Here is a 13,101-nt window from a genome sequence, read left to right as displayed (position 1 = left end):
ATAGTAAAAATGAAATACTTCCTGGCAAATCTGGTATGTGGTAAGAACTGAGATGGTGAACCTGTAGCACTCCAGATATTGTTAGACTATGGGAGGGATTCACCTAATGAATCCTGTTGTGCAAGGTCTTCCACTTGAACATTCCCCCTGTCTTCTCCCCATGCACCCCCTGCAGGTGCATAGTTGGGGGTCAGGAAACCCCAAAACAGCATGCATGGGGAACCCAGCCAGATGGGCGGGGTATAAATAATATATTATTATTATTATTATTATTATTATTATTATTATTATTATTATTATTGAAATCCTTCCAACTGACAAGCTGAAAAGCTTGTGCTGATGGAATGCTCAACATAGTGCAACATTGAATTTCATCCTCTGAGTCCCATTATTTCTGAAAATTGGCTAGGTGGCTGCAGCTGAGGCGAGTTGAGGGCCAGCATCATCTGGAAGACCACAGGTTCCCCAGACCTGGTGTAGTCTCGGTGAGCCAGCAGAATTGCCCTAACCTACATGTTGCTGTGTGGGACCCAGAAGCTGTCTGCGGACAAACACCGGCTCCCTCGGCCTATAGATGAGCACCGCAACCCCAGAGTCGTCCACGACTGGACCTAACAGTCAGGGGTACCTTTACCTTTTCCTTTACATGTTGCTGTTAGTCCATACAGTGAGGCTTCTGGTCTATACAGTGAAGGAACCTGATATATGCAGGTTGAACTTAGCACCTGCATTCTGACTAGCTTACAACACAAAGCTAAAATTCTATCTCTGCGCACGCCAGAGTAGGCATACAATCATGCCTTCTTCTCCCAGCATATGAATGGCTATCCCCAGATATGCTATTTTGCCCATGTCTAGCTTGCAGCCTTCTCACAGACATCTGGTTGGCCACCGTGAGAACTGGATGCTGGACTAAGTGGTGGGCCATTGGCCTGATCCAACAGGCTCATCTTATACTCTTACATGTTCCAGTGGGTTTGTGCACAGGTCCCTACCCTCTTTGTAAAATGTTTTCTTTACTAACCAGTAAAGAGGAAGAAAGCTCAGAAAGGTGGACCAGTTACTGAGATCCATCCCACCCAGATTTATTCCAGTTCATTTTGTGTTTATACACTCCACCCTGGGGAGAAGAAGCAATCTTTCTTCACTCCCTTTTGTGGCCACCCTTTTGCTCTCTGCCAGGATCCATTTCCCATATCTGTTTAAAGTAGAGAAACTATTGTCTCACAACAAATATAACTGATCTGTAGAAAACATAACCTGAAAATAGAGACAGTGCATGTGCTTTTGTAAATGAGGAAAATATTTAATAAAAAGTATCCTTTAAAAAGGCAGAGAAACAATTTAAAAGTATATTTAAAATGAGAATGTCAGCATCTTACATTTTAAAAATGTGAGCTGGATTTATATGCAATACCAGAATCATCACTAGAAATGAATATGAAAAATACCAAACAGGAAATGGAAAAGTCTGGCTGAATGTGCTGAAATCACTGGGCTCAGATCTTTCAGCTGGATACATGCATCCCATGTATGCTTTTCTTCCAATTCCCATCTGTGTCCATTCCACTACAACTTGGAAGAAGTCTCTGTCTCGGTTTTGATTTTTATACTCCCTGCTATGCATTTCTAAGATTTTGTACTAAAACAGCCCCACAGGATTTCGTTGGCCACACAACTGACAAACCTGCTGTGTTAGAAAGACAATGGAAACACACTCAGGCTTATACAAGAAAGTAGGAAAATTTGACTCTTTAGCCCATGGGTAGGCAAACTAAGGCACGGGGGCCGGATCTGGCCCAATCACCTTCTAAATCCAGCCCGCGGATAGTCCGGGAATCAGCATGTTTTTACATGAGTAGAATGTGCCCTTTTATTTAAAATGCATCTCTGGGTTTTTTGTGGGGCATAGGAATTCATTCATTTTCCCCCTTCAAAATATAGTCTGGCTTTCCACAAGGTCTGAGGGACAATGGATGTCCCCCCTGCTGAAAAAGTTTGCTGACCCCTGCTTTAGCCCTTCACAAGCTATAGCACATAGAATTATGGGGTTGAAAGGTAAAAGCAAAGTCTGAAGCTAAAACAGACAGGAACCAATAAACTGCCTTATGCTGTGTTAGACCATGGACCCTCAAGTCCGTAATTGTCTACTCTGAGTTGAAGAAGCTCTTCAAGATCTCAGCACAGGTCTTTTCCCATCACCCACTGCCTGGTCCTTTCAACGGTTTGAGCCCAGGACACAGAGCACACAAAGCTTGTGCCCTGCCACTGAGTTGTCATAACAAATGTGAACCATTTGTGCAACCATGCAAGAGAGCCGCACGCCTCCCAAGGGGTTGCAAACACATTTCCCTCCCAGATCACAGGTGTTTTCTGCAACACACACTAGTGTAACACTTGGAGCCAGTTCAGACTATCATAGTTCATATCAACACAGGCCTTCAAACTGTGGCTTAATATCCTGGTTTGTTCTGAAGCTGGTAACCATCGTTTCCTCTTTTGAATGAAAGGGGGAACTATGGTTATTTAGAAGCTTCCTGGTTTTACTGCAGCTCATGTGAAGGGGGTCACAAGGGCAGGGAAACTGCTTATGCATATCTTGGTTTTGCAAGCTAAGATAGACTTGTCCAAATGCTTGATGTAGCTTGAATACCAAATAAAGTGTGAAGCATTTCAAATTTAGAATGTAGCTCAGAAGGTTTGTGACATGCAGAGGAATCCTACACTTGTGTACATTACTGGTCTTCTAAGGAGCATTAGTTTGCATAGGATGGCAGCCTTGGATATATGTAAAATTCTGAACCATTCTAATTTTTTTATAAAACATTCTAGAAAAATATGTAAAATAATCAATGCAGGAAGACCCTTACTGCAAAGTTGAGGAGATCTCTATTTCTCAGCACAGCAACAGAACAGGACAATTCTACTAAATTGTGGCCAAAAGTGTTAAAAGTAAATTGCAAAGTAGTAGTAGAATAAGAAGACTCCTTCCATTCAGAGGCTTTAGAAGTTTGGAAATATAGAGAAAGGATATTACTTCTGCCTTCAATAGAATGCCAATTTCAGGTGTGAAAACCTCAGTAGTAGGTACTCTATAAATAGAGGCATATTTAAATAGTCAGAGCAGCCTAGGTGGAAGCAGTTGTATAAAGAGTTCTGCCATAAAATTAAATCCCTGTCAAGGTTCCCCCCTCACATTCTGATGTGGCACAAAGAATTGCAGGCTGCCTCGCTGTATATTGTTTAACAGACTATAGAAATAATAGGGTTCTATTAATATAATCCAGAAACCAGAGCACACATTTGGAATTAGAAAAAGGCATTTTGGACTATGCAAGCATAAGCATTGTGGATCCGTCTAAATTACAAAGCGCTGTAGCCTCCACATTTTTACTCGGGAAATGCTGTGTACAGGGATAACATTTTCCTTTCCACACAAACAATGGATGGAATTCAACATAGCACTAAGTGGGGTATGTGGGATGAAAGCATCCCAAATGCTAAGTGAAGGGTTATAGCATTCCAATACAGTACTCTGATGTCATACACCTTCTGCCAGAGACAGTTATGGCAGTTGGTACAGTTATGGCAGTTATTAACGGTCTTTTTGAGCAGCCGAGAAGTAGGTCTGTTCTGTTGTGCTGCTGTCTGCTTCAGAGTTAGTCTGCAACAGTTTTTGTCTTAGATACCACTCTATGTAATATGTATTAGTAACATAAGTAACACCTGCCTGTCTTGTATCTTTAAACCGATAAGTGCAAGTACACTGAGTAAAAGTTATTTGTTATTTGAACTTTAAAAGAGAGTTTCCTGTGTATTTTTTAGGGAGGGAAAAGGGAACTAATTAAAGGGTGAAACTACCCGGTCTCTTCCTTTTGCATAGCTCTGTAAATGGGAACTAGAATCAAATTCCCACAGGGAATACCTATGGGGAACAAGGTCTGCTCGCACAATGGGACTTCCCTCACTGCCCTCCCCAATGCCCTTGTAGCTGTTCCACAAATCTCCAGAGCAGATTTAAGAGGTGCAGAGAGAACAGGAGGAGGAAGGTCTCATTCTGTGAGTGGACCGCATTCCATGAATGCCACGATTTAGTGGAATCCCACCTCTAAGGCTGTAGGAGTTGCTAGGAGACCCCTGTTTCTCTCGCAGAGCTACAATTCCCAAGATCCTGGGCAGAGGGATTGGTGCTGAATATCGTAACTCTGTGAGGGGAACAGTACCCTTAACAAACTACACTTCCCAGCGTTCTTTGGTAGTTAAACCATGATAGTTTAAAGTGGTATGATATTGCATTAAATGTATAGGTCAGATGGAGCCTTTTAAAACAGGGATTAAATCACAGACCTACGGTTCCCAGCACCCTCAACAAGCTACAGATCTTGGATTCTCCATGAGGTGAAAGTGGTGTAAGGGTGCTTTAAAATATGATGTAGATGTGACTTCAGGCACTTAGCAGCAACTGTGTCATCTGAATTATGTTTGAAGCACGTCTAGGTGTAACGCAGATGGCTTATATTCTTGTAATATTCAGAATGCCCCTTCTCCTTTCAAAGAGTATATAGATGTACTTTGAAGAGTATTTTAACGTCCCTACTGTAGCTAAAGTATGGTATGACCATACTAAAAACTTGGAGCCCCTAAAGTTAAATATGGCTTATTTCCAATTAAGTTTGCATAGGTTGCAATTTTACAACAGCTGCTTGGTTCAGAATACTACTGCCAGTCTCTTGGCAGGGGCTAGTCATTTGGAGTATGTGACTCCACTGCTATTTAATCTGTGTTGGCTTTTGGTATGCTCAATTCAAAGTGATGGCTGTTACTTTTAATATTCTATATAGTTTCAGTCTGGAATATTTGAAAGACTACCTTCCCCCACATTACTCTCCCACCTGTGGAGACTATGCTCTCATCTTTCTCCTATCTGAGATATGTTTAGTGCATTCATTGGGACAGGGTCTTCTCAGTGGTGGCGCCTACACTCTAGATCTCGCTCCTCAGAAGGCTCATTTAGCACTTCCTCTCCCAGCCGTCAAGAAGATTGGCAAAGCAGTCTTGTTCAGTCATGCTTTTTTGTGCTGTTTGAGAACCGGAGTTTTATTTATGATGCTGCAGTGTTGCTCATTTTAAAAACTGAGGTTACTGTTATTGTTTTCTTATATTTACAAACTGCTTTGAGAGGACATGCTGGGGTGAAAGGCAGCATATAAATATTTATATTAATAAATAAATATACATTTGCAAATATATATGAAGTAAATGAGAAAGTTTAACTGAGGATGGTTTTTTTCTGGGCAGGGGGCGGTTGGTTACTACAGCTATACTATTGCTAATGCTTCTAAATACATTCCTGTCTGGAATTTGCGGGGCAAAAAAATGTCTCTAATGCTTTTGAACTTTTTGTTGCCCCCTCTGTGATTCCCCTGTAACAGTTTTCAAAGCCAACTAAACCCTTGGTGTTAGAAAGATGAATTTTATTCTCAATCTTAAAATTCTCCTGGGAGGGTTTCATTGTAATAGTTAGTACAGCTGGCTACATTCATTCAAACTGCCTCTTGAAGTCTTTAGGGTGTGATATTTCAGTAATCCCAAATTGAGATTAAATGAAACAAAAATTGGTGAGAATGTACAGCCACAGAGAAGCCAAAGGCACCCTCTCTATGAACATCTAGGCTCAGCGCTGCACACTTTAGATTCACCACTTTACCACAAGCACCACACAGTCACCACAGTTATTTCCTGTTCTTATTATAAGATAAATTTGTGGTTTCTTTGTCAAGGCTGCATTTCTTTCTGCCTGTCTGATATTACTGCTTGGATGTTCCACAGCTTCTTTCGCTTTCCTCTGGCTACATCTCTCTTTCCTATCTTTTGGTTCAATTGTTCTGCTTTCTCCATCTTTCATGCTGGCCTGATACAGAAGTAGTGTTAAACTATGTGCTCTAATGAACGTTCTGTCACCTTTAAAAGCAAGTTTTACATCATTTTCACTCTAGGTATCATTCAGCCTGTTTTATCACCTGTAACTCCTCAGAGTGCTAAGGAGTAGCACAGGTCCTAAGCACAAGAAGGGGCACTGGGGAACAATTGTGTCAATGGCCTATCACATTTCACCATTCCAAGGTGACATTAGAACCTCAACAGATTATTTATTCACTTATTTACCACTTATATGCCATTCCTGTCAAAAAAATTCCTAGGGTATTTAGGAATCCAACAGATTTCATATGTCTCCAGAGGTGGACCATCTTAATGGAGCCACAACTTAGTGGAGGAACTACCATTGTTGACCAGGAAATTGTCTGACTATGACAATGGGATTATCTCACCTCCTCCTATCTCCACACCATCACATTCATATCAGATTATTCAAAGACTAAGGGCAGGCAACAAAGTCCCATGGTTGTCATGAAGGCCATGAAATCTTGAGCTGGATCATTAACGGCAGTCTCAGTGTGAATGTTGAAGTTCCCCAAGACAATGGTCCTGAAGTTGTTTAGCATCATGCCTGAGACCACCTCAACCAGCTTCACTTTCCTAGGGTTAAGAATAACACCCAATGCTTTCTGGCTGTGTTAGCCTTTTAGAAATGGTACCTGCATCTTTTTCAAAACTTAATCATTATTATTTTTATTTTAAAAAAACACTTTCATTTTATTAGCAGAACTTAAAAACCATCATAAAAACCATTAACCCCAAAGTCCTAGCTCCATATATTGAACACATAGTTCATTTATTTGAAATAGTTTTAATTCAGCCTTTATCAATACATGATAATAGGATGGGGTGCAATCACTTAAAAATCAAACATACAATCAGCATGCACCAAGATAAAGGGACCAGACAAAATCATAACCAGATTGGCAGTAGCAGAAAAGTTAACAAACAACAACAAAACTGGTCAATTTATTTTATCATCATAAAAGCCCACTGGAATAAGTTGCTGTTCAACCGTCACCTGAAACTACTCAAGAGATGGCACCAGAAACTACTCAGGATTGGCACCAGTCATATACCTGGGGGGCGGCATTCCATAATCAGGGTGCCATTGCAGAGTAATCCTAGTCTCTGGTTGCCACATAACAGATGTCCTTTGGGTGCAGAACAACTTAACTTTAATGCCATTAACTAAAGACACGGCCTTCATTGAACATACAAGGGATAGGATAAAGCACTTTTTGAATCAGCCTTTAAGATAAAGGAGGTTATTAATGTTATGTTTTTGATGGCTCAGCCAGCTGTACCATGTCATATAGTAATGTGACTTTAGTTCATCAATGAAAACTTCCCAGCCCTGGATGGAATTCAACATCACAGTATTACAAGCATTCCATTTGCATAAGGATATAAGCTTGCCAGACAAAATGATTCCCCTTTCCCTCCCGTCATGTGCTGTTTTTTTGAGTTATTCCCCCCCCCCCCGAGTCTACTTCAGAGGGAATGGGGGTGCACACAGGGGAAGGAGAGGGGGGGGGAAAGCTCCATTGTGCAAGCATATAGCATAGGAAAAATGTATAACTTTTAAGCGAACGGTTCACATAACAAATATCAATGTAATAAATGCATTACATTGATGTATATTAAATGTTTGCATACTTTCCCCATACTATTTTTAAATATTCTATAAAATGAATTAAAAACTCTACGTCCAATACACTTGCATTAATAGGCTGCTAAACAAGCCTATACAGTAGAGGTTGCAGCTAAGATTCAATCACAATGTGTGAATAACAAGTCAATAAACAGAAGATGCAATTATTGTAATTAATTTAATGATTTCCATGTGATCTGATTTGATATATTGTATGACTGTGCAATAAAGCAATATTGGTTGATTGATTAAATGTTAAATATGCCATCATGTCTGCAGCTAAACCCAAACAGGTTTCTTCAGAAGTAAGTCCCACTGAGCTCAAAGAAACTCACTTCCTCTTAAGTATGCCTAGAGGAAAACACAGTGAAGACAAAACACATTTAATTTTTCACTTACCATTTGAGATCTATTCTTTGGACAGCCATTGATGTCTTCGATTTTCTCATTTGCTAAAAATGAACAGACAGAATTATTTCAAAACAAAACCTATTGTAAAGACACCTGGTGCAGTTATTCTCAGAGCACTTGTTGCAACTAAATCAAACAGCCTAGAGCTATGGTTGCCCAATCAAAACAAATGTGTGAAACACCCAGAGCCATCCGGTGAAATTCTTCTTCTGAGCCATTCCTCTAGAGACAGCTGGAGAAGGTCACCACCATTTCAAAAAGAGACAACTGGGCTGACAGCAATTCTTAAAGTGATGGGTAATCTTTGCCAGACCAATTGTTTCAAATCTGGAAGCCACATCACTCTTTATGCATGAGTGCATGGCTGGTTTGCTTAATAAGCCATGCAGATGTACAAGTCAGATGTAAATAAATTACATTTTTTAAAAATTCTCATTTACTTTACAAGCAGTGGGTGAAGTCTGTTGTTGATGACACATTTCCAAGATCTAGCAACTAACCTGAACCTACAACGTATAAATGCACATGGTGCAAATATATTCCGCTACTGTGCAATTTAGTCCAGAGGTGTTGATGATACTCAATATTCTGATTCACAGGATTCCACAATTCCTTGACTCAATCATCTTTCTCTCCCAATTCTTTCAAAGTATTTTGTGCCATCATAGTTGTTGGGACAGTGGCAGCATATGAATTAAAGGCAGTTGGGAGGCCAAGACTCTGAGGCCTACCCAGTTGATCCTATGAATTGTCATAAGGAACTGAAAGGCTGTGGGCTGGTAACTGAAGAGGTGTTAAGTTAACATATTAAGATAAATCAGGAATGCTCCCACTAGCTACACCCCAGATGCTGATGTCCACCTGAACATGTCTCCAGGTGGCTACATATCTGATTTTAGTGAGAAAGTGGCCTTGCATATGTGTGGCATATGGCTCCTCCATAACTCTGGCCTGTGCAGCCAATCTAGTTTACCAGAAAGTTGTAACCCCTAGTACGTTGTACATGTTGGGATACTGCCAGGGAGACATCATCCATCAAAGCCCCATATCGATTCCGGATGATCCATCGGTCTCCCGTAGACACGCAGTATCATTCAATTAGCGACACGAGCCCCAGAAATAGCTTCCCACATTCCAGAGCTCTTGCACGCTCTATCAGCAGATAATGCACAGCGAAAGATGCACGCAGGAGAGCATTATTTACAATTTTATTCAGCGTTGGTCAGAACAAAGAAAACATGACTGCCTGCTTTCGTGTCTCAGGCACAGAGAGAGAAACGAAAGCATAGACACAACAGAAACGTCCTGTGAACAGGAAATACGCAGGCTGTGACTCACAACAGCCTGTCCCGTTTTTAAGGTGGAACGGAAATATCCTAACAGTACATGCAGAAGGGCCCTCTTCCACTACTGCCAGATGTGCAGCCACTGAGAGCCCAGAGAATACACTGGCATCAGTAGGGGTGGCCAGTGGGCACACTCCCACTCACATGGACATCCAGTGACTCAACTCACAAGTTTCACACAGGCCATGAGTGACAAAACATTGGCTTCATTCACACATCATAGTAAGCCGCAGTCTAAGAAAAACTATGGTTTACCACAGTGTGATGTGCACGCTGGTCAATCGTGGCCACTTTGCTCCTCTCCGGAGACAGCTCAAAAACAAACTGTGGAGTGGCTGGCTTACTGTTCTGTGTGAACCAGCACTTGAGGCTTGTTTCTCTTGAAGTCAAAGTTTGTTCTTGGCTTCGTGTTGTGTGGGTTCACACGTAGTGGTAAGCCAAACACTGTACAGTGGTACTTCGGGTTACATACGCTTCAGGTTACATACGCTTCAGGTTACAGACTCTGCTAACCCAGAAATAGTGCTTCAGGTTAAGAACTTTGCTTCAGGATCAGAACAGAAATCGGGCTCCGGCAGCACGGCAGCACCAGGAAGCCCCATTAGCTAAAGTGCTGCTTCAGGTTAAGAACAGTTTCAGGTTAAGTACGGACCTCCGGAACGAATTAAGTACTTAACCCGAGGTACCACTGTATTATTTGTTTTCTGGCTCTGGTCAGGGTAGACCAAAGCAAGCATGATTCGGCGCCATGCACCAGCACTCCACTCATTTGTGGTAAGCCACAGGTTATTTCTAGCCATGGCTTACTGTTACAAGGAAAGAGGGCAGTAGGTTAGCCAATGGCTTCAAAGTGGGAGAGAAAGCAGAGAAAGAAATAGTAAGAGTGGTAGACAATTATTTTAATATTCCAGATGGCTCGAGAGATATATCTTGCTCAAACAACTTCATCTAAACCATGTATCTTCAACCTTTTCAGACCCAGGACCCACATTTAACCCAAACATGCATTTGGGACCCATTTCTCAATCTTTTACCATATAGCTGTATGGTGGTAGCCTTCTGTGACCCACCTTGCATCAGGGTACATGATCCACCAGTTGAAGACCAGTGATTTACACTATAGGTATAGGTTTGGATTTTAACTGCAGTCTTTCAGCCACAAGTACAGCATATCATCCAGTAGAACACACTAGTCCCCTACTTTTAGGGCAAAAAACTATCAGTTTAAGCAGCATAGTATACAGATATTAAACAGATCTCTGTGCATCAGCTCTCTAGCATAACAAGAACAAAATAATTGCATGGCAGAAATATCTACATTCGCAAGCAATATTTCTGTTTTCTCCCACTATACTACATGCTACACATACATAAATATGGCAACTGGGTGAAAACATGCCTTAACAAAAATAATGGTCTTTTTAAGTACTCATTCCATACATTCTCAGAAGATGAATTATGGCTTCTTTCTTCTTCATGTCCAAAGAGCAAATTAAATGGCTTAACTCCACATTAAAGCAGACTGCGGATTGGCCTAACTTTTGCTTCTCGTACACTGAGCGGATCAAAAACTGGAAGGCAGCCTAAAAGAGTGCTTTTCTTCAACTCTTTGGTGACAGGCACATTCCAAGACTACTAGCTTCTACATGGAGACGCAGAGTATTAAATGTATATGGCAACATCTCCTCTATGCTATAAGCGACAGCGAAGTATTCCTGAAATAGCTTTGCTGGGCAGCTGCTGGTTTCTCCAAACTTATATATAGAAATGAAAAGTCACCAGCAAACAAAATCCCTTACATCTGCCAGCAGCATTTTGCAGGCTGTCTGTAGGTAGGATGAACCTTGCCTGGTCCTGCTTTTGCATGGATCATACCATATTCACAACTAGATAAGTACATGTAGGAGGGTGTCTATCCCTAGTTAGCAGAAAGTTTTATCAGACTACCATGCTCTCCACTTCCCTTCAATCATAAAATACAACCATATGCCATGAAAGGAGGGGCTTTCAAACACTAATGTCGTGTTCAATCTGTTCCTTTCCCATGTAGGAGTCGGGGGTGGAATCCAAAGGAGTGAGAGGATGGAGTACGAGTAGTGAAAGCACTAAGACCAGCCAGTCAAAACCATGGCTCTCCTCTCACAAAAAGAAAGGGAGGGGACATGAGCTGTGCAGTGTAGGACCTGGAAACTCACACAAGAGGTACTGATGCATATGAGCCATGATTAATGCTCCCCTGCTGGTCTCAGCAAAGCCTGATGATAACGCATGCTGATGGCTTTGAGATGTGGTAGCAGCTGAAAGCTGTCTTTTGGGTGTTCACAATTCAAAATGATAATCACACTAATAGGGTGTGTTAGGGTCTTTTAAAAAAATGCTCATTCCAGTGAATTTCTTCCAAAATTATTATGACTCTGGCAAGTCCTGGAACTGTGTGTGTGTGTGTGTGTGCGTGCACACGTACGCGCGCACACGCTTGCATAAACTGCCTGTTGACTTGGGAGATATAGCTTGAGCAAGAGATTTGTCATGCTGTTCTGATCCATCTACACAGTTCTTATATTCTTCTGGGGGTCATTTTGCTTCTTTATAAAGTGCCCTCATTCATAAAGAGCTGCATTATACATTTCATTCACATTAAAAGTAAATTTGCTTTATAGGTTTTTCTTATTCTCCCCCCCCCCCCAATATGCAGTCTGTATGAAAGTGGATCTTTTCTGTACTGATTAAAAATCCACTTCAAGTTTTCCACAAGCTCTAGTATATCAGAATCTGGAGATGTTCCAATCCAGGTTTTATTGTGGACTGAGTCTTTCCATTGCCTATTAACAACATTCATTTACAGAAGAGCTAAAATATGACTTTAGGGTCATGTGTGGAAAGGTTCTAAGTGGTAATTTTGACTGATATGAAGTGCAATAGTACTAAGGATGTTGGTGAACATGGAGCATACAGTAGTGTGTCAATAGCAGTCTTCTCAAAATCTTGGAAAATATGAAGACATACTGAAAGTTTATGTTCGTGCTGCCCCTGCCAGTTTAATCCTTGCACGTCTCTAGTCATCGTAGAATTGTCCAAGAAAAACAAAACAGTTCTGATTGTCTTTTTTAAAAGAATAACAATACTAGAGACAGGGTAACACCCACTCCTCCCCAAGAAACTTGAACAAGAAGTAAGCTGTTCACTCTTCTTTCCATTCATCACAAAACTGGCAGCAAACAAGTATATTTTCCCTCTTCAGATTGCCTTAAAACAATGGATTAAGTATTGCGAAGTACCTTCGCCAGGACTCTTGAACAAATTCCAGACAAACCATGTTTGTCTGTAGCAAGAAAATTCCAGACAAACCACGTTTGTAGCAAGAAAAAAGGCAACACACACAAACACACACCACCACCACTAAGTAACCCATGGTATTTTAGGTCATGTTCATATATACAGGTGGGGGTTATGTTCTGGGCCCCGACATGCATAAGTGAAATTGCATAAAGAGGGGAGCAGCCTCTAAATGCCTATTTCACCCTGCTCTCCAGCTCTCTCTCCTGCTATCTCTCCAATCCAGACCAAAATATCTAGAGCTCTGGGGTTATCTTTCTGGATGAGTTGTGATGTTGTAGCTTCCATTTCATTAGCTATACTGAAACTGTGATCACAATCACTATAGGTGCTTATTATCACCTCAGATGTGACAATGATATTCACTTTGACTACAGCTAGTACTGTATATGGGATACAAAGGACTACAATTTTTTA

At 41.2% G+C, this 13,101-nt stretch overlaps 2 protein-coding genes across 16 annotated transcripts in view; one reads left to right on the top strand and one right to left on the bottom strand.

The window, feature by feature from the left end:
- NAV2 (neuron navigator 2) overlaps positions 1-13,101 on the bottom strand; it is a 537,366-nt gene that overhangs the window by 164,956 nt on the left and 359,309 nt on the right. For 13 of the 15 annotated variants that reach the window (XM_083461998.1, XM_083461993.1, XM_083461983.1 and 10 more), the window contains one exon: positions 7,991-8,043. In XM_083461998.1, the coding sequence (XP_083318124.1) occupies positions 7,991-8,043 (53 nt within the window). Of the gene's footprint in view, positions 1-2,870; positions 3,513-4,892; positions 5,107-7,990; positions 8,044-13,101 lie in introns of those variants that run through there. The other 2 variants (XM_083461989.1, XM_083461988.1) reach the window with 2 other exon arrangements.
- Positions 1-13,101, top strand: part of DBX1 (developing brain homeobox 1) — a 206,438-nt gene that overhangs the window by 178,084 nt on the left and 15,253 nt on the right. The gene's annotated exons all lie outside the window — the stretch shown is intronic.

Source organism: Podarcis liolepis (genome assembly GCF_965112155.1).
Source record: "Podarcis liolepis genome assembly, chromosome: 1".
Classification (NCBI taxonomy): domain Eukaryota; kingdom Metazoa; phylum Chordata; class Lepidosauria; order Squamata; family Lacertidae; genus Podarcis; species Podarcis liolepis.
Note: the sequence above shows the minus strand (reverse complement) of the source record. Positions and strands in the feature narration are given on the sequence as shown.